This window comes from Acanthisitta chloris, unplaced genomic scaffold (genome assembly GCF_000695815.1).
Source record: "Acanthisitta chloris isolate BGI_N310 unplaced genomic scaffold, ASM69581v1 scaffold2920, whole genome shotgun sequence".
Taxonomy (NCBI): Eukaryota; Metazoa; Chordata; class Aves; order Passeriformes; family Acanthisittidae; genus Acanthisitta; species Acanthisitta chloris.
Genome location: NW_008652075.1, coordinates 117048 through 138665, shown reverse-complemented (window position 1 = coordinate 138665; position 21618 = coordinate 117048). Strand labels below are relative to the sequence as shown.

The 21618-nt window shown below is 42.7% G+C and overlaps 1 protein-coding gene across 1 annotated transcript in view; it reads left to right on the top strand.

Moving 5' to 3' along the window:
* The window catches only part of LOC103803154 (metalloprotease TIKI1-like), a gene marked incomplete at its 5' end in the record, with an annotated part of 71144 nt that overhangs the window by 47602 nt on the left and 1924 nt on the right, over window positions 1–21618 (top strand). Inside the window, 2 exons of the mRNA XM_009075695.1 lie at window positions 13770–13860; window positions 19708–19959. Of these exons, the coding sequence (XP_009073943.1) occupies window positions 13770–13860; window positions 19708–19959 (343 nt within the window). The remainder of the gene's footprint in view (window positions 1–13769; window positions 13861–19707; window positions 19960–21618) is intronic.

Below are 21618 nucleotides of genomic sequence, written 5' to 3'. Positions count from 1 at the left end.
CAAGCACATCCAGTAGCACATGCAACTCAATGAGGTTAGCACCCACACTTCAGGCTAGGGCTGGGTGGAGGATGTAAACAGGATTGGTTTGCCATGGCTCTCATCCTTTGTTCTAGCTCCAGGGAAAAGAAGAAGTGAGGATCAGTGTTAGAAAAGACAAGTGCTAATTCCCAGAGAAGTATCACATCCTCTCCACCATGAACCATATGGCCCTTGGAAAAGGGGGAGAACTGAAACTGGTGTCAGTATCCATGTGTGGTTTTCTGGTCTCAGTGCATGCTGCTTTAATGAGAATGAAAGATCTAGACAAGGCAAGGAAAATATTTGCTTAAACACTCTAAAAGCATTGGTATTCAAAGTCTGTGAGAAACTCTGAACTTACAACAGGGAATTGTGTTTACAAACTTAGCATGACAAGGGTACTTGTGTGTGACAGCAGGAAGATAAGGAAAGGTGGCTGACAATGTCTGTTCAGGCAATTTGTGAAGATTGTAACCTGCGATCTTCCTGCAGTATCCCTGCTCTGTGCAGCACCCTGTCACAAAGAACAACAAAGCAGGCAGATGTGTAGATTTTGGTCATGTCTGTCTGTAGGCTAAGACCAGGGCTTTGCTGTACTCCACTGTTGATGTTTTTATTGCATTTGTCCCCGTTGGACTGATGGTCCTGACCAATGCATATGTCAGCCCTAAGTGCCAGTCATGTCAGTTGCAGGTCTAGTCTTTTATCAGGAGGCTACTCACAGGTATTTGGGCTTCAGTTACTGCATCACAACTTGAGTGATGAGCAGCCCATGCAGATGGACAGATGTGGAAGCACGTGTCACTCTTGAATCTGTCTTGTCCCCAAATTAGGATCCTTTGAGAGAAGAGAGCCTTGTCCTTCTTAATCTCTCTTGTTCTCAACTTTCTTGACAGTCCTGAAAACCCTTCCCAGGTTTTTCAGATTCTTGCTTTCCTCCTTCCTCTTACTTTCCTTTTCCTAGTTGCTCCCTTTGTTATGTCCTGACTGCCTCTCTCAGTAGAGCAGACTTAGGATTCTCACAGCATTGCTATACTGCAGCACTGCCTGGAGCCTTGGGCCTATATGATCACCCTTAGTCTATAGTTTATGTGTATGTGGCTTGATCTCCAGGCATCAGGCATGGTCTTCTCATGCCTTTCCATTGTACTTTTGAATTCAGACAGATTCCATGTCTTCTCTGGGGACTCTGAATTGATTTTGAAAATGTTTCTATTTGCACTCTGGCTTTCATACAAGTCTGTTGTCTGTTCTCATCTGCTCTTCCAAATAGTTCTGCTCAAAGGATAGTGCCAGCCTCCCACTTTTAGCAGCACAATTCCTCATTATGCCCTTGTTTGACTGCATTACTTTTTGTTTGGGGATTTTGTTCTGTTTGTTTCATACTAAGTGTCTAAATGAGAAGTAAAATCACAGGATATATTGCAGAAACCAGTTCAATTTCTACAGAACTCTGAGGTTTCCTGAGTGCATATTAAAATCATGAGTGCAGTCTTTTATTGTTTTCCAGCAAGCTAATTTAGCCTTTTGCTTATCCAGATTGCTGTTTGTGATAGATAATTATATGGAAGATTTATTTCTATGCCAGCAAGAAGTGAAGATGAACAAATATCTTGTATTGAGTTTTGAGCCTTGTCTGAGTATTGTTTTGCTGTTAATTACTTGAAAAAGTTTGCAGGGAAGAGCTCACACAAGGCAGGTTAGAATGTGCTGTAGGATAAGAGGAGAAAAAGAAACACTATAGGAACAGGACTAAATCATGACTGCATTGTGGTTTTCCCTCTTCTGAACACCAGTGAAAAAGTATCACTCAGCAGCAGCCTATACTCTGCAGCACAAGGTTGTATTAAAATGGTAGTAGGATATTGAAGCGTCTCCAGGTTAGAAAGGGAGAGATTACATTTAGCTGGTTTCTTTCCAGATTTTTTCACCCTGTGTTTTTTTTTTTAAAACAGCTAGACGTTTTGTAAAGAAAGTTCATTTTTTTTCTTTAACCAAACACTATTGAAAAAACAATATATGCAAACAAGGTCATGATTTGTGGATAACTGTGGTATTAGAAATACCCTTTCTATTATTTAAACTACTCTTGGTATTTTTCCTTTAAATAGATGAAGATCAGAAAATATTCATTTATTTTATATTCCAGCTGGATTGATGTGGTTTAGAGATGTGTAATGTGATGTGCAAAAAAAATCTTCTATCTCTTTTCAGGTCTTAATGTAAGTGCATAGCCACAGATGTTGATTTCCTATATGTGGTAATTTGGACTGTAACAGATTTGATCATTAGATTCAGCATATTTTGTGCTTTTACAACATTTTAACAGATCAGACAAACTCACCCTGTATTCTGTTGGAAATGTTTCACAGTTGGAACTCATTTCTGGAACTATTTTTGTTTGGAAGTAATTTGCAGAAAAGCAGAGAGAGCTAAAAACTAACAGCTTTTGCTGAAAGGATGCAAAAAGCTTTGTGTCTGGCCAAAGTACATACATGGAATTTTTCAAGCCAAAATAAGTCTGTTTGAGGGAATTAGAGGAAAACATGGGAAGAGAGAGTTGGTAATGCCAGTGACATTCCACTAGGTCCCATAAGGATATTTTCTCTGTTGTGGACAGGGTTTTTTGTGTGGTGACACTGGCGTTACATGCCAGACCTGCCCGTGTTGCCAGTGGTAGAACTGTGAAGCAAAGCCAGCTATGATTTCTCACCAGCAGTCTTCCTTGTATATACATTTTTAATTTCTCTGAACTGTAAGCAGAGTGTTCAGGATAACTACTAAGCAAACATAAGTGGTTGCACATGTGATTCCATACACAGCCAGCTAGATAATGCCATAGGCTTCTCCTTTACCTAAGAAGTAGAGAGGGCTACGTTGTCCTACGGTGGTGTGAAGAGTTTACTGCCTGTACAGTTCTTACAAGGGTGCTGTGTGCTGGCTAAACCTTCCAAGAGTCAAGGAATAGTTGATACTGACAGATACCTCTGAAGAACATCTGGTCCATCCTTCTGCTCAGAGTAGGATCATACAGAGCAGTTTGTTTAGGGATGAATCTGGTCAGGCTGAGTATGTGTAATGATGAAAACTTCAGAATCTCTCTGGGCAACCTGTTCTGGTGTTTAAGCACTAAAGACACTTTTTCTCATGTTTAAATGGGATTTCCTGTATATCAGTTTGTGTTCATTGCCTTTTGTGATTTCATGGGACACCACTGAGAAAGGTTCTGCTCCATCTATTTTGCAACCTCTTATCAGGTATTTATGCATCAGTTGTATCCCCCAAGCCTTCCCTTATCCAGAGAAGTCTTCTGAACAATCCCAGCTCTCTCAGCCTCCCTTGATATACTTTAATCTTTCATCATCTTTGAGGCTCTTTGCTGTACTCTCTCCAGTATGTCCACCTCTTTTTTGAGCTGGGGAGCTCAGAGCTAGATACTGGATCCAATGTATATCATGAGGGCTGAGAAGCAGGGATAGGATCACCTATCTCAGTGTGCTGGCAACACTCCTAACACAGGCCAAGAGGCCATTGGCCACATTTGCCACAAGGACATATTGCTGGCTCAAGGTCAACTTGATGACCACCAGGATGTCACAACTTTTTCTGCCTAACTGTTCTTCAGCCAGTTGGTGCCCAGCCTGTCATGGTGCCTGGAGCTATTCCTGCCCAGGTGCAGGACTATATTTCCTGAACTTCATAAGCCTAGTTTCCCTCATCATAAATCCATACTGACCACTCCTAATCATCTGCTTATCCCTGAAACACTTGGAAATGGTTCGCAGGATAATTTGCCCCACCACCTTCCCCAGCAACAGAGGTGAAGCTGGGCAGTTTATAGCTCTCCAGATCCTTCTTCCTGCCTTTCTTGAAGGTAGGAGGGGTACATGCTTTCTTCCAGTTCTCAGAGACCTTCCCTATTTGCCACAGCCTTATAAAGATAATCAAGAGTGGCCTCACAGTGACATTAGCAAGCTCACACACTGTTCCTCTGGATGCATCCTACTGGCACTTGTACGTGGCTGGTCTATTTGTCTGTTACTTAACCTGATCATTTTCTACCCACAGTGAATCTTCTTGGCCCTGAGCTTTTCCTCCAGTCATAGGAACCTGAGATTCCTGAAGGCTGGTTTGACCACTAACGAAAGTAACAATGTCATTGTGTACATGGCCTTTTCCATATTCTTTGTCATCACGTCTCCTGCACTTTTCAGTCCTTGAACGATATTTATCTAGCCTACATTTTACCGCTGACATGTCAATAGAAGAATTCTTTGTTCCTCTTGATGTTCCTTAGCAGTTTCAAATCTAGGTGGGCTTTCCTACTGCATGGTCACTTTATTTTATCTATTTATTTTGTTTCCTCTAGCTTGCTTAAGATTTCTGTTGAACGGGCTAAAGAATAAAAGAGAGAGAAAAAAAAGGAGTAGGGTTTGTTGGGGGGTTTTTTGGGAGGAGAGCTAGGGTTAGTGCTTATTTGTTTGTTTGGGGGGGTTTGTTTGCTTGTTTTAGGGGGGGTATGTAAGAGGCAGCATATTTAGTGGTGTGAGATCCTGACTTCATTATGACAGGCAAGGCCTCGTGTGAGGCCAGAGTTTTTAGGAGCCAAGTTTAAATTCCCTCTAGTGTGTCCTGCCCCTTTGAACAGCTGAGTAACTCCAAAAGTGCCAACTCATGAATAAGAAATACAGAGGGATCTAACACACCTTATATCCCTGTGGAAGAAATTACTGACTTCAGTGAGAGATGCTGGCTGATTTGACAGCCTCAGAAGTTGGTTCCCTTAATCTTGTAAACACTGGAAAATTCCTTTTGCTCTAAAAGCTCTTTTTCCCTTGTTCCTGAAAAAAACATTATGCTGAGGCTTTAAAGTATAGAGGATGTTAGCAAGCCATCATTAACACAAAGAAAAGAAGATTGATGGTGAGAACTTCTTCAGCTACCATTTCTTCTGATTACTAAAGGAAATAACAATTGTGTTTATTTAGCATCAGTCAGACTGTATGGATTCAGACCTCCAGGGATGGACTGGTTTTATTGCCAGACCCCACCCCACACAAGACCATCCAGAAAGAATGGTTGCGAGCAGACTGATCAATCAATATCCAAATTAACAGTCCAGCTAAGAGCTCCAGATCTTAGCTATCTTCCTCTCAGCGACTAAGTCAACTGATATTCACTAAACTAAAACTATCTCTCAGATGGTTGACATATGATCCAACAACAAGCAGAAGGATTTTGGTCTGTCACTAGTGGTGTCCCCCAGGGTTCTCTACTGGGTCCAGTATTGTTTAACTTGTTCATCAGTGACTTAGACTAGAGGACAGAGTGCCTCCTCAGCAAGTTTTCTGATGGTACAAAACTAGGAGGAGTGGCTGATGCCTCAGAGGGTTGTGCTGCCCTTCAGAGGAACCTTGACAAGTTGTAGAGATGGACAGAGCAGAACCAACTGAAATTCAACAAGGGTATGTGCAGGATCCTGCACCTAGGGAGGAATGATCCCAAGCACTAGTACAGGTTGGACTCTGACCTGCTGGAGAGCAGCTTTGCAGAGAAGGACCTGGGGGTCCTGGTCGTCAACAAGTTGTCCACGAGTCAACAGTGTACCCTTGTGGCCAAGAAGGCCAATGGAGTCCTGGGACGCACTAGGAAGAGTATTTCCATCGTGTTGAGAGAGGTGATTCTCCGTCTCTACTCAGCCCTCATGAGGCCACATCTGGAGTAGTGTGTCCAGTTCTGGGCTTCTCAGTACAAGAGGGACATGGAGAACTTCGAGCAGGTCCAGTGGAGGACAACAAAGATGATTAAGGGACTGGAGCACCTCACTTATGAGGAAAAGCTGAGGGAGTTCAGCCTCGAGAAGACAACCAAGGGGGGACCTCATTAATGTATTCAAGTACGTGAACGGGAAGTGCCAAGATGATGTAGCTGGACTCTTCTCAGTTGTGGAAACCAATAAAAGAAGAGGTGATGGGCAAAAACTGATGCACAGGAAGTTCCACCTGAACATGATAAAGAACTTCTTTACTGTGTGAGTGACTGCACATTGGAAGAGATTGCCCAGAGAGGTCATGGATTTACTACCTTCACTGGGTATATTCAGGAACCATCTGGATGCAATCCTGTGCTATGTGCTCTAGGAAGGCCCTACTTGAGTAGGGAGGTCGGACCACATGACCAACTGTGGTGCCTTCCAGCCTAACTGATTGTGTGGTGCCAAGCAATAAGACAAGACGCAGTCGGCAGAAACTGATACACAGGAAGTTCCACCTGAACGTGAGAAAGAACTTTACTGTGCAAGTAACCTCACACTGGAACAGATTGCCCAGAGAGGTCATGGCCACAATCCTGTGCAGTGTGCCCTAGAATGACCCTGCTCAAGCAGGGAGGTTGGACCAGATGATCCACTATGGTCCCTTCCAGCCCGACCCATTCTGTGATTTAGACATAACTGTAGAAGCATAATTGACCCCGTCTGAGCTGAAGATGGGTGTGTGACCTTTAGTCTCAGCCACCTGGTCAAGGAAAATATGGAACATGCTACCACCAATGGCTGTTACCCTAAAGTCTGTCATAGTCAACCAAGTGGCTTCCTCTAATTTCTCTAGGTTTTGAGGCAGTCCTTGTGGTCAGACCAGTCAGCCTTAGATGCCAAGTGCATTGGATTGACAGGCATGTCTGATGCTTTTTAGCTTGCCTCTTATGTCATAAAAAAAACCCCCAAAACCCAAACCCAAACCAACCAAACAGGCAGATTTCCAGGGAAAGGTGAACGATATGTTGTAGAGCTGTTCATTGTTACTTCATGAAATTTGCTGTTCCATTAGGCATTTTTGGATGGGAAATTATACAAGAGGAACAAGATTTATTGTCTCTGGGAAATAAGATTGGAGAAAGGATCTGTCAAAAGTGTTTGTAAAAACAACAGTGCTAAACCAAGGACACCTCTGTTCGTCTTGTATAGGTGTTTATGGGAATATGAAAGTTGCCTGGGTGAATGTGATATCACTTTGAAATTCAGTGGGAATTCAGAATTAAGCATGGAAACTTTGAACCCTCCATCAGCACATTTGGGACTGAAGATGTGAGTGTGCACCAGGAATGTAAATTTATCTATGCCTTATGTAAAAGATTTGAAATGTTTAATGAGGAAGTTAATGAAAAATGCACAAGAAGCTGAATCTTGGTTTGTCCTGAAAGAGGATAAAAGAAAGGGTAGAGGGCAAGAAAAAAACATAGTGGTAAAACAGATTTTAAAAAAAAACAGATTAAATGAGTCTTGTGTGGCCACCTCACTTCTCCCTGGGTCCAAAGGGTGAAGGGCTTGCTGATTGACTGCTTGCTTCTTCTGTCTCTGGAATGCAGTGTCATTTTAGCTTCTTTAGGTGGGAGAAAAGGCTGAGTCCCTGAAGGTGTGCTTGTACCTCTGTAATCTGAGAATGCCAGATACAACCCAGCAGCCCTGAGACTGTTTTCCTTAGTAGCCTCTTTGAGTCTGCAGAATGCTAATGACAGGGTTTATTAGAACAACCCCTGAAGAGAATAGATAATGTTGCATGGAGGCAGGACCCACACCCAAAGCCGCAAGGTTCATATGAAGGGCACTTGCTCCTGAGGTCTCTGACACGTGAAATGAAAACCATTTTGCATTTCTGCATTGGAGGTAGTGGCCTCTGTTCCAGCATATTAGTGCAATTGTCAAAATCAGCCAGGCCAAAACCCTGCTGTTTCTGCTCAGGTCCTGGCAGTCTGGTGACCATCAGCTTCTTGTCAGTGCTGGGGTTTACCCATTGCTACCTTTATTGGGCAGCTACAGTAGGAAAACTTGCATCATGTAATGTGTTGTTTAAGCTCGGAGGATTTCAAGTCTTTAATAACTTTTGGTTTTTTCTGGAATGGAAGCTGTGGTGTGTAATGGGAGCAGGTCCAATTGCAGAAGTGAGTGTGGATAATGTAGCTCAGACAGGACATTGGTAATTCTTTTTCTTACTGGTAACATAATGCTGGCTGCTAGCATAGTCACCTACATGAGGGTCTTCTTGCCTAATGAGCCTAAGTCTTTGGCAGTGGAAAACTCTCAGTAAATGCCAATGCAGATGGAGCCCCTGTGGCTGAGGCTGCCTGAACATAAGCTGTTTCTTGTAACTCAGTTTTTACAAAATAAGAAATACAGAGTTGTAAACATTTAATTAACTGCACCAGAAATTTGGCCTTATAAGCAGTGAAAAACCTTTTTCTGTCTTCAGTTTTCAGAGGAGGTTATTAGGAGGTTTGACTTTGCCCAAGGGTAGAAATGGGAATCCCTGGGACCAGAAATACTCAGGTTTTACATTTAAGAGACCTAATTTTGTCAGAAACTGGTAGATAAAGAGAATCTTATCTTTCACAAGAAAAATGCCTTCATTTTGGCTCATGCAAATTGTAACTTCATATGTTTCTTCTGCATGGTATTAGGCCATTTTTCCCATGTTGTGCAAAGCCTTCATCATCAATTGCTTTGAGAAGTTATATGGGTGAGTTAATTAGCAAGCCACGTCACTTTCAATGAAATGGAAAATTATTTTTTGTTTCCTTCTGAGTGAATGCAGGTTTGAGGTACTTTATGTCTGGTGGAAATGCTTCCTTGAGCATAGAGAACGCCACTATTCCATGGTCATGCACACCAGATTTTGCCCTTGGTTCTGAGAGTGGTGAAGTATGATCCACCAGGATTTTATGCTACAAAAAGATTTCCAGAAAATCATGTTTTTTTAAGGCAAATACTTGTCATGGTCTCTGTGGAGTAAAACCTCAGGTTCAATGTTTATGGAGTAGTATTTCATTAATAGTTCATCTTGTAGGTAGTCACAGGAAGAAGTACATTTGAAAGTCTGCCGTGCCAAGAAGATTGGAGGTGTGGGAGGGCTGCTTGCATAAAATGTGACCTACGAGCATGCAGAAGTATTGTAAAGTATCATCCTTATATTCCTGTATTTAATGTGAATTCAGGGAATCTTTAAGTTGACTTACAATACCATTAGGGCCGCCTCATCCCCTTCAATTTTTGTCATTTCCTTCTTGCAGCACTAAATTTGACAGACTACCACGGTCTTGGTCTTTTGGTTTATATTCTGGTATCTGAACTTTTCCAGGCTTGGAAATACTGTTAGAAGGAAGATTTTTCTGGATTCAGTGTTACCTGTTTTACATATGATAAACTGTTTTAACTTAAATGGCAAATTTGGATTTCCAGCCATTTTATGAATGATGCCTATTTTTCATGTGTTGCTTGTATTATCTAGCATAACTGTACAAAATTTCCTCCTTCTGATTCTTGGACAAGTAAGTGTGAGCTCACTATGTCTGGGTGCATGGTCTTCATGCTTGAAAGCAGTGTCTTCCTCTTGAAAAGTGTGTACAGAAAGCATGTGTCTGAGGGAAACTAATCTGTTGGTCACATCAAGTGCTTTCCTTGTTTTGCTTTGGATCATAATAAATATTTTGTCTATCTTTTTTTCCTCCATAATTTTACTAACTGGGTTAAAATGACTCCATGTTCTGCATCCCAACCTGTGCTAAAAAGGTGTAACTGTATATGTGAGAGGCAAAGTGATGAAGAATGACAGGAGATGATCATTTCCATAGGCATTTCCAGTAAGTTTCTAAGTAATTGTATGATCTGTACCTCTAAAACATGCTTGAGAGTATTTTTTTCAGTGATCTATAGGGTCTCTGGCACCAAAAGTCCATTTAAGTACTCCCAGTCCAGAAAAATATCCAGCTTTATGATGCCCCCAGTGGCTAGAATAATTTGTGGCATTTTGTAGTTGTGCTGTTATGCTCGTGTGCTGTAGCTGTTTCCACCACCCCCTGGAGGTCAGCAGTCCAGATAAGATTTCCTAACAAACAGTTTGGTGTCTTTACATGTACACACAGAGATTCATTGTCTTGGGATGTTTGTAAATGGTGAGGTCTTGACACGTTTCTGGGGCAGATGGGAAGTGCCGTCTTTCTACTAAGGAAAACAGAGAATTATGTATGCTTGGGTGTTTCCTTTTACATGACTCGAAGAAAAGGTCAAGAAAATTTATTTAACTGCTTGGAATAGTTGATTTTGTTGATATTCAGAGAGTAGTACAGTTTTCACTGGCCTTACAGACTTGGTTTCTATGAAAAATTAAAATTTAGGAACAGAATCAGAACTGCAGTTTTGCAGTAGCTCCTTGTTCCTTTCACTAGGTGCAGAAAATTTTCAGCCTCACAATGGCTCAAATTTGGGTTCAGGAGCCTCTGCTGAAACCCACAGTCCTGGCACAGTTGTCTAGATAAAAATGTTTCTGCATGCACTGGCAGTAAAAGCTGCAACCAGGAGACACAGGTTTCAGGGCAGTAGTAGTAGCTTGTGTTCTCCAAGTTTGCGTATTGCTACGGAGGAAGGCCAGGAGCACTCAATGCATATCTGAGTGCGTGGCCAAGTCTGCATGTGCATGTTAGTCAAGCAGCATTGTTCTTTGAACATATTGCCTGTTGAGGTCCCTGCATTCAATCTCCTTTCAGTGCAGATTAAAGGCTGGGGTCTTATTTACTCTCCAGTAGAGTGCATGGCTGAGCTGGTGCACACAACAGCTTCTTAGTTTCTCTTTGAGCTTGAACATAGAAGAATAGAGATTCATGGCTCCCCACCCCCTGCCAGAGTAAATTGACCTCTTGGAGGCATCTCTTCACCTAGCGGTGTGAGGATAATGCAGAGCTGTGTACAGAAAGAAAAGAGCAGGATTTCTGATGGGACAGGGCTCAGGGCTTTTCTTTTGAGGGGCACTCAAGTGTGTTAGGATGAAATAGAAAACAGGTGAAAGAGGCCGACTCCTTGTCATGTGACTTCCATCTAAGTCTCCCTTGCATCTATAGCTGCTTGATCTTAAACCTTGGAGAGTGAATCTTTCTCATGTTTCTTACAGTTGCATTTGGCAGTCGGGTATCTTATACACCACTGAGCTCTTTTTGCGATGATCCCCAGAAAAGATGCAAAAGTCCTAACTCTAGAGAGGTTCCTGGTGGGGTCCTGTACCTCAAACCCTCACCCTTCTGCCTATTTTTAATTTTGCATCTTGCTTGGTTGAACATGCAGATTCTCTGGGCCCCGTGGAGCATGCATGGCCCACCTTTCAGATAGCTAATACTGCATCTTCTAATCCTTTTATGAACCTGCCCTGAGTGGCTTCTGATTGACCACATCTCGCGAAAAATCTAATATCACATGCCTATTTGTATTTGTATGCATGTGTTTTACAAATATTTTTTCATTTTTTCTATTCTCTTTTGCACAATATTGCACATCATTTTTATTTCACATGCAAACATAACTCATTGCTTTGGCAACAATGAGCAAAGGCATTTTGTGAAGCTATGTACATGTGACTGTGATATGAAAGATACATCTATCACTGCATTAAACTAAAAAGAAAGAGCCCAGCTTCAGAGTATCGCTCAAGCAGGCGATTTGAAATGGGATTCATCCATGTGCTTCAATAATTTCCTACATACCAGTCTAAATCACTGCTCTGAGCAAGGGTAACTGAAGATTGAAGAGGGGTAGTGTGTTTAATGGTGTAATACGAGCAGCTATTCAGTAGCTCACGCTTGCAATGCATGAGACTGTAAACTCTTGAACTGGCATGAGGAAAATTATTTTTACACTTTAGATTGCACTATAGACTGCTTATCTTTATGCTTCATCATTTTCCTCCCGATGGACTTGGATTAGGAAAATATGAGTACAGAGCCTTAGCACTGCTTTTCACTTCTGAAGATGGGACTGAGGTCAGACAGCATTGCCTGCATGAGATGAATACCTAGTCTGAACTTGCAATATATACTGCCCCTATCCTCATCAATAGACAGACACTTTTCTAAAAGTCTATGCTGTCCTACCTCACTGCCAGTTGCAAGGGATGGATCACACTTTGGAAGCCCCCCTTCCTCTGCTTTGTAGAGGCCAGGGAGGAGAAGTGAATCCCCTTTCCCCTTTCTTTTGCAAGTACCTCTCTTCTGTGTTTAAGGTGAGATGCAAGTTTGGCATCATATATACCTGATGTTGGCCTTCCAGTGGCTAATTTTACTCAATACAGTATTTAATTACAGTCATTTCTGCTCCCTGCTGCATTTGGTCTTTTTGCTGACATGAGGGAATTCTCAGTTAACTATACCTGGGGCTGAAGCATCAGCAAGCCACAGATAACAACAGTATTAGGTTAGATCCACATTAGCACGTTAGCTTTACTCTTCAAGAGACAAAACTTAAGCTGAGGAGCTGGGTCAAAATCCAGTTACTAGGTGAGAAAATATGGTACCCAGTGGGTATGCATTGCAGTGTTTGGTTAAAAGGTTTCATTTGAGCTAGATCAGTTTATGTGCTGGGGGAACTTTACCTTGATAAATGCCTGTGCTGAAATGATACCATCCAACTGCCTTGCCTTAAGCTGGTAGTTCATGAGCACTTTGCTCTTGTAGCATGAGAAACTGGAATTTTATGCTCCAATTCACTGAACCCATTTTGGAGAGAAAAGTCATTCTTCCCTTATGTTTAGTCTCTTGAGAATACCATCACTTTTGGACTTCTCTTTCTAACCCTTGCATTCCTTTGCATTACCTCCTTGCATGTCTTTATGAAGACTATTAGCAGAAAACAGTTTTTCGGAAGTTACTCATCAAGTTTAGCACTGCTTACATCTACAGAAGCAAGGGAGTGCTCTAATAAGTGATTTGCTCAAGCCTAATTTTAATTAATGTGGGCTGTTAAATGAAGAAATATTTCACAAAAGCTAGATCTGTGAGGGGCTGTGCAAGGCCTTTGTTCTCCACCTGATTCTCAGCATCTTTGTCTGATGAGGTGTTAAAGTAATAGAGGAAGACATTCAGTGTGTAGGGCATACAGTTCTTCAGGAATAACTCCTGAACCCTTTGAGTAGTCATTTATTTACTATGATGCCAAATTATGGTCTTACAAGCCACCACATCTGTCTGAAAATGCAGTGGAGATGTAGATCACAGAATTAGGGCAGAGGTAGCTGAGTCATTCCAAAACTTTTGTCAGCATGACTGGAGTTTATATCCTCAGGGGCTTATACTGAAGGAATGAAAGGGGTTGATCTAAGTCCTTGGCTTTCAGAGTTATTTTCCGTTATTTTCTCTGCAGTTGGATGATTCTAAATAATTGAAAAATTGTTATTGATACTGACCTTTATAAAGTGCCTTTATATCCACCTCATTGCCTTTATAATGCCACAGAATGTTAAAATGTGGCCAGATTCTTACTTGTTTTGCATCACCACCAGTTGAGACTCAGTGCTGCTCTTGAACAGGGGTCTCTCAACTTCATCTCTTATTCCACAAAGTAACCACAATGGCCTGGTAATCACAGAATCATTTAGGTGGGAAAAGACCTCTGAGATTGAGTCTGACCTTCGATCAGACACCATCATATCAAGTGAACCACACACTTCCTGTTATGCAACAGCCTGTGAGATCAGACTAATTTCAATCACATCTGCATTTTAGAAAGGCAGAATGTAGTAATTCAAGTGACTTTGGGAAAGTTCAGCAATCACTTATTAGAGATCCTGTATTTCTGGTGCATAATGGTGGGGAATGATAAAACCCTGCTTGCCTTGACTGTGGCACACCTCCCGTGATGAGAAAGGACTTTGTTGTTCTTCTCCAACTTTCCAGGTGCTTGTTGAGTTTTGATGTCATTTTTCTTTCAACTGCAGGTCACTTCATGGGGAACAACACAGTGATTGATGTTTTGAGGAGAGAAGGGTACGAGGTAGAACACACTCCAGCTGGACAAGCCATCAACAAGTAATGCATGCTTTTACCTAGCTGAGCAGCCATTGGGAGGATGGATGGGTTTGTAGACAATCATGAAGAAGTAGTGGCAGCTGGAACTATACCTAACAGTGAGCTGGATACCCCCTCTCCTTCCCAGCAGCTTGCTTTTCTCTTCCATGAGCCAGTTTGGAAATGGGTTTATATTTGGTTTGTGGGATATTTTTTGGTTAGTTTTTTTTTTTGTTTGTTTCTATGGTGGGGTTTTTAAATAAAATAAAATCCCCCCCCCTAAGTTTTTTACTCTTAAATGAACAGCCACAGAGTATGCATGCTTGGTTCCATCAGATCTGTATGCTGTCTCATATCACATAGGCTTCCAGGCTTCTTCTGCCTCCCTTTTAAGTGTTTGACTGCCCTGCTTTTTAGCACTGCTATTTTTTATTCTTTCTGATTACTCTCTCTCAGCCTGGAATCTGACCCAGCCTCTTTGCAATCTGTCCCCACCATGACTGATTGCTCTCTTGTCCCCTGCTCCCTTCTGCATTTTTAAGCCAAGGTACTTGCTGTTCTGGTTCATCTTGCAGCTATGCTTTGGGACATACTCTTACTGCTTCTTTTTGTCTCTCAGTGGATGCTTTTATCCATCTCCATAGTTTCAGTAACCACAAAATGCCAGATAATCTCCTCCTCCACTCTCTGCTGAGAATTACATGTGCTCTTGACTCACCTCTTCCTGAAATTATTGCCATCAGCTTAGGGTCTGGATAAGCTAAAGAAGATGGCACTTCACTGTTAACACTTCTGGATTACCTGGAAACAGAAATAAAAATACAAAACGTGTTTCAAGAAAAATGTTGGTTCAAATGAAAAGAGCATTTGAGGTGAAAGAAAGACTTGTGGCAAGAGTGTATCAGAGTCCTGGGGCTTGGATGGAGGATTTCACTTGGTTGCTGCCTTGGGCTTGTTCTAGGAGCAAATACCAGAGCAGTCAGTGACAGTAAACCCAGTCTAGCCCACACAAATGTGGAACTGTATCCAGTTATTGTCCCAGACAGGAGTGCTGCACACAGTCCAGACAGTACCCATGGACTATTTCATGGTACAAAATTGAGAGTGGAAAAAAATGGCTGAACTGAGACAGAGCATTCAAGCTACTATCCTGTAGTTGTATACAGTAGGAGTATTAACTGAGAGGTCCTAAAACAAGAAAAGGAGGAAGATGACTAAACAATAAGCTGCTTGTGAGGTATCTTGTAGATATCCATGTGTGGGAAGCAAGAAAGACATAGGATTATTATGCATGTTTTCCATGCAAGCAAATTACTGGGTGCAGTTACACAATTTCACCTGCTGACAGTGCTGTCTGAGGTGTGCTGTCCATCTGAAAGGGAAATGGGATGAATGCCCCTATTGGAGGCAGAAGGGTTCCTTCTCCCTGGTGTCTCCAAAGCAGGGAAGACAAAAGATGTGCTCCCACCATGCAGCAGTGCTATTGACAGTTTATAAATAGTAGCACGAGTTCAGTCAAGATCCTTTTGACTTATTTTGGGCTTTAACTGTTCCTGATTTTAGAATGCATATATCTATTGTAAAATACTTATCACAAACACAGCTGTAATTAAGGTGCTTCCTAACTCCTCCCTTAGCTGCTGTACTGGGAGAGAGAACTGGCCTGGGGAAGAAGGACATGCTTTTGCATCTGCATGCCTTTGTCAATGGTTGCTCAGTCAGTCCCTGGAAGAATTGCCTTCAGGAAGTGTTGCAAAGGAGGTTGTGTATATAGGTGTCCATTAATAGTGTCTGAGACCTCATCTATCAGAATAAATGGTTGGCCATGCAGGATGCAAGTCATCCTGGCTGTGCCTGTAGCACTGCTGGGCCCCAGTATGGTACAGCCATGAGTTCGGCAGGGAAAGATGCAGGCAGCATGGCAACCTAATCTGTGGGGGAGAGCTGCTGTCCACTGTGTGACTTAGACAATGAAGGAACAAAAGTTGTGAAGAGAGATTAGGAAAAAGGAATTAATAGGCAGAGGACCTTCAAAGAGATCAAATCAGGTCACTGGAGACAGTTAGTGAGGCATCACTCTGTAAAGTGAAGTTTAAGAGTGGATGATGTGAAGCAGTTGAGGAGGGGAGCTGAAGGGTCATGATAGTTCAGAGGTGATAAGTATGACAGTGTGACAATCACAAGGATTTTGAAAGCGATTGATAGCCCAAGACCCATTCTGCAGCAGTCCTTGTTAAAAAAAGTTCACCACATGATCAGTTTGATTTTCCTTACAGGAAATAAGACAAACTATCTTTGCTTTCCATCTACTCTCTTCCTCCTGTTTCCAGCCCATAACTTTATTTCTTCTTCTCCAGGAAGGCCTCTTTTATCTACCATCAAGTAGATGTGCCCACAGTGATGGGCTAGCTTGAAAACTGCAGCCACACTGAAACATGTCTCCTGGACCTCCTCCTTTCCATTGCATGGCAAAAAGGGAACATGCTATAGTTCTGGGAAAGTGTCACTGGTTAACGCCAAGTTTCTGCCCAATGGTCTGTGGTTTTCTGTTATCTTTCCATTTTCAGCCCAAGCCAATCTCCTGTTTTGTCTTGTCACAGAAGACTGTTGCATCTCTTCTCTTTATGAAGCAGCCATAAGATCAGTCAGATATTCCTATTGGGTTCTGTGTATATACAGAGTGGATTGAGTTTGTGGGTTTGCCCAAAATGCCCATGAATAAGTAAAGAGGGGGAATTGCTTTGTTCCAAACAATGAGTGTGGGCCAGCAAAGCCATGAGTGGATAGGATACTGCAGACTGCCTGCCTTGGAGTATAGATGAGATGCTGGATGCACTAAATGTAAAGAAACAGAGCTTCAGTAATCAGAGTGTAGCTGATTGTTTTTTCAATATATCACCTTCACAGGAAGTTGGATAACCATAGCCCTTAGAGCTTTTTCTGGAGGCTTGACCTAGTGGTCTTTTGGGTTTCCAAGATTTGCCTTGTCTGAGAGTTTGTACATGTAATAAGACTTCACAGCAGTATCTCACTTGCTGGAGCTGCTTTGAAACTCCAAATAATGCTGCCAACCTAATACAGGATCTGTGCAGCTGCAAGGCTGAAGGCCCAGCTCCTACTCCTTTGTTACTATAGAATGTGTGCAAAGTTCACTTCTGCTTATAGGAGAGATGCAATTGCTTAGCTTCCTCCTCTCCGTGTGGACCTCCATACTTGTCTTTAAAACTCTAGAAGACCATCATTTCGTGCTCCTTGGTGTGCTTACCTGGGTGGCAGGACAGCATTACATCCTTTTGCAGATCAGTATGGAGACAGTAAATGCTAGAAGCCAATGTCACAATAGTGTATTTGGGCACTGGTCTCCTATGTGTCAGACACGTACCCTGACACAATGTCATGTTTTGTGAAGGCTATGCCTTCACTTTTTTGTACCATCTGGCTTCATGAAAGAGAAAATGAGAAGAGAGTGGACTTGGTGCTGCCAAAACTACTCTGCTTTCGGTTGCTGCAGACTAGATGGCCCAAAGGATTGCTTAATCATAGAATTATAGGATGTTAAGGGTTGGAAGGGACTGTAAAGATTGTCTAGTCCCAACCTTCCCTGCCCTGGGCAGGGACACCTCCCCCTAGACTAGGTGGTTCAAGGCTTTATGCACCCTGGCCTTGAGCACTGCCAGGGTTGGGCCATCCGCTACCTCCCTGGGCAACCTGTTCCAGTATTGCACCACCGTCACAGTAAATAATTTCTTTCCAATATCTAGCCTAAATTTCCCCTCTTTCAGTTTATACCGAGTACTCCTTGTCCTATCATTATGGTTCCTGATGAAGTCTCCCACTCTGGCTTCCCTGTAGGCCCCTTCAGATACTGGAAGGTTGCTATGATGTCTCCACACAACCACCTCTTCTCCAGGCTGAACAGCCCCAACTTTCTCAGCCTGTCTTCATAGGCGAGGTGCTTCAGTGCTCTTACCAACTTTGTGGCCCTCCTCTGGACTTGATCCAACAGTTCCATGTCCTTCTTATGTTAGGGATACCAGAACTGTATGCAATACTCCAGGTGGGGTCTCACAAGAACAGAGCAGAGCAGGAGAATCACCTCCTTCAGCCTACTGACCATACTCCTTTTGATGCAGCCCAGGATTCACTTGGTTTTCTGGGCTGCAAACATGCAGTGCCAGCTCATATTGAGTTTTTCATCAACCATCATCCCCGAGTCCTTCTCTGCAGGGCTGCTCTCCATCACTTCTCCATCCAGCCTATAGGTGTGACTGGGGTTACCACGACCCAGGTGTACATCCTTGTGCTTCACTTTGTTGAACTTCTTGAGGTTTGGATTGGCCCACCTCTCAAGCCTGTCCAGGTCCCTTTGGATGGCATCCCTTCCCTCCAACAAGTCCACAGCACCACAGAGTTTGGTGTCATCAGTGAACTTGCTGAAGGTGCACTCAATCCCACTGTCCATGTAGCTGGCAAAGATATTGAACAGTATTGGCCAGTACTGACCCCTGAGGGACACCACTCATCTTTGGCCTCCACGTGGACAATGAGCCATTGACCATAACTCTTTGCGTGTGACTGTCTAGCCAGTTCTTCAGCCATTGAGTGGTCCATCCATCAAATCCATCTCTCCAATTCAGAGACAAGGATGTCATGCAGGATGGTGTCAAACATTTTGCATATGTCAAGGTAGGCAATGTCAGTTGCTCTGCCCCTGTCCACCAATGCTGTGGTCCCATCATAGAAGGCCACCAAATTTGTCAGGCATTATTTGCCCTTGGTAAATCCATGATGACTGTTAGCAATGACCTTTGTGTTTTCCATGTGCCTTAGCATAGTTTCCAGAAGAATATGCTCCATGATCTTGCCTGGCACAGACATGAGACTGACTGATCTGTAGTTCCCTGGATCTTCCACTTTCCCCTTTTTAAAAATGGGGCTTATATTTCCCTTTTTCCAGTCCACAGGGACTTCACCGGACTGCCAGGATTTCTCAAAAATAATGGATAGTGGCTTAGCCAGTTCATCCACCTATTCCCTCAGGACCCGTGAATGAGTCTCATCAGGTCCCATGGACTTGTGCACATTCAGGTACCTTAGAGAGTCTTGAACCTGATTTTCTCCTAGAGTTGGCTCAGGGTCTTAGTTTTCCTGGTCCCTGTATTTGTGTTTCCTGACTTGGGCCATGTGGCTAGAGCATTTGCCATTAAAAACTGAGGTGTGGAAGTCATTGAGAACCTCAGTCTTCTCTCTGTCGAGGGTAGCCAGGTGTCCTATTATTGTTAATATAATATTGAGCCATTCCCTTCAAAGGTGGTATTCTGCAAGATGCATTTCTGTAGTCATGACCATAGTCTGTGGACTAGCTCCTTACTTACCATCTCCACCAGTGAGAGTTGATGATCCAGGACTGGCTTTGTCAGCTAGTGTGCTTAGTTGTTTTATCCCTGCCCCTTCCTCTTGCCCCCCAGTTTACTTGGGTCTGGGCAGGAAAAGCTGAAAGAGATAATCTGGTCTGTGTTCTGCAGTACCTCAGACTAGAGGAGTGTGGTTTGATGTACTCTGACTTTGACAGTGATTCCTTTTTTGTCTCTTTTTAGACATGCAAGGTTATTACCAAGAGTTATTCCACCCCAAGCCAGACTGCATTCTTTCCTCAGATCCATGTTGCCTCTTTTCCAAAGCTATTTTTTTGATCAGAATATTGACTTAAGGAAGAGAGGGCAGGAATACAAGGCAGAGAAATATGTATCCAGCCAATATGTCAGGGAGAAACAACTATTTTAGTATGTATCTGCCTTGATAGTACCTGTGCCAGGATTTTGCCTCAAAGCCCTTTCAAACGTTGTCTGTGTTCCCTCTTTCTTTCAGCAGAGAATCCCCAAAAACCTTGCTAGCCTTTTCATCATCACACAGTCCTTATGTTGCATCCCAAGAGTTTCCACTGCCTTTGCACCCCCAGAAGGAGGAGGAGGAGGAAAGGTTCCTGCCTCATCTGCTGCTCCCTGACAGTACTGATGTTCTGGAGAAGGTAGACAGGAAGTACAAAAAGAAAAAGAAGAAACAGCAGAAGAAGCAAAGACTGCGTCAGTTTAATGACCTCTGGGTTCGCCTTGAAGAAAGGTAGCTAATGGCTGGGGTGGGAGAATGGTTTGTCATGCAAACTGGACTTTATCTTAGGCTGTTTAATCAAGTACATCAAACCTCTGCATGGGCTAGCTACATGCTGAGGGCAGGATCTGACCTCCCTCACCTTGATTCTTTCTGAAACATTTAAATAAGGAGGCTTGTGCTTTTAGTAACAAAGTTGGTTTTATTTTTTTTCTTATTGCATGGTTAGGTTTGTGGAAAATCAGACATAAAACAAGTGAAAGCCTTGTCTAGATCATTTTGCATTTGGGTTTGAGTGACTGTGAGCATATGGCAGTCCTCTGTATTACGGAAGGCTGGGTCCAATGGTAGATGATACAGATGACAGCCTTGAACTTTTATCCAAGAGCTGCAGCATATGTAGAAACTGTCATATCTGGCATATGTGCTCCTTGCATTTGGACAATACTCGTGGAGTATTTCCAGTCTCTGTATTCTTCCAGAATTAAAAAGCATGTCAGCTTAATGGATGATGGAGTTACTATAAAAAATTGAGTGTGTTGCATGGTGAAGTTTGCACATACCCCTTAGTTTTCATTTAGAAGAGCTTACTTACCTACAAGAACTGCAGCAGCCTGCAAAAAAAGACAAACCAACTTCTCCCTCACTACCTATACTTGGGCCTGTGGCTGAATGCATGCCTTGATGTTTCCCCCGTCAGTTAACACACACACCTGAGTCTGCTCGCTATTGTGCCTTGTGTCTCTGCATCTCTTCTGTACTCAGGTTGAAAGCATTTGATTTTTTTGGTACTGTAAATAACCCTGGGTCGCAGTTGTACCACTGCTATGAGTGATACTTTGCTCATGCTGACTGCAAGCAAGTACAGCAGCTGTGGTTCTGTTCTGAGCATTCAGCCACTGTTAGATCTTTTAGACCAGACTCCTTTCTCTGGTCCTTCACCCAACCTCAGTGTAAGTATTTTGGAGAGAGAAAGGGAGTCAAATGCACATGGGGGTTAACACACCTGCTGGCAAACCTACACACAGTCCAAGATTCACCGGTAAAACAAATCCTGTTTTATCACACTTGATTTTTGTTTGTCTTTCAGTGTGTCATTTACTTTCTATTAATGTAGCTGATACCAGCTGATTGTGAAAGGATTTTTGGAGTTTCTGTTGATAGTCTGTTCAGTTGAAATGCTAAGCAATTACTACCCTAAGCTCCTACCCTGGCTTCACAGTGACATGTTCAGTTTTTCGCATGTATTTGTTCCCATGAAGCTCAGGGAAGTCAGTGAGCAGTGACTGTGATATATGCATGCACTTGCAGTATTAGTGCCTTTAGAAGAACAGAGAAGATCTGCTACTGTGACTATGTTGGAGGCACATTAGGAGTACAAACCAAATTGCAAGTACTGCCAAGCAGTAGTGAGGTACAAACAAAGCTAATGATGGCAGCTTAGGAAACTATTGCATAAATAAAGGAGCAGTAAATGCTGCTTTCCTTAACTTCTTTTGTAATGTTTCCTTTCTTCTCCTACTAATTAAGACATCCCTTCTGTTAGAAACTTATCCAGGTGCTAGGTGACATACTCTTTTTAGGGGCGAGTCCTTGGTAGCAGAGATCTTGAAGGTCTGGAGATGAAGCTCTTTCATGACAGTGCTGGGAAAGACAAGCGATGCCTTGGAG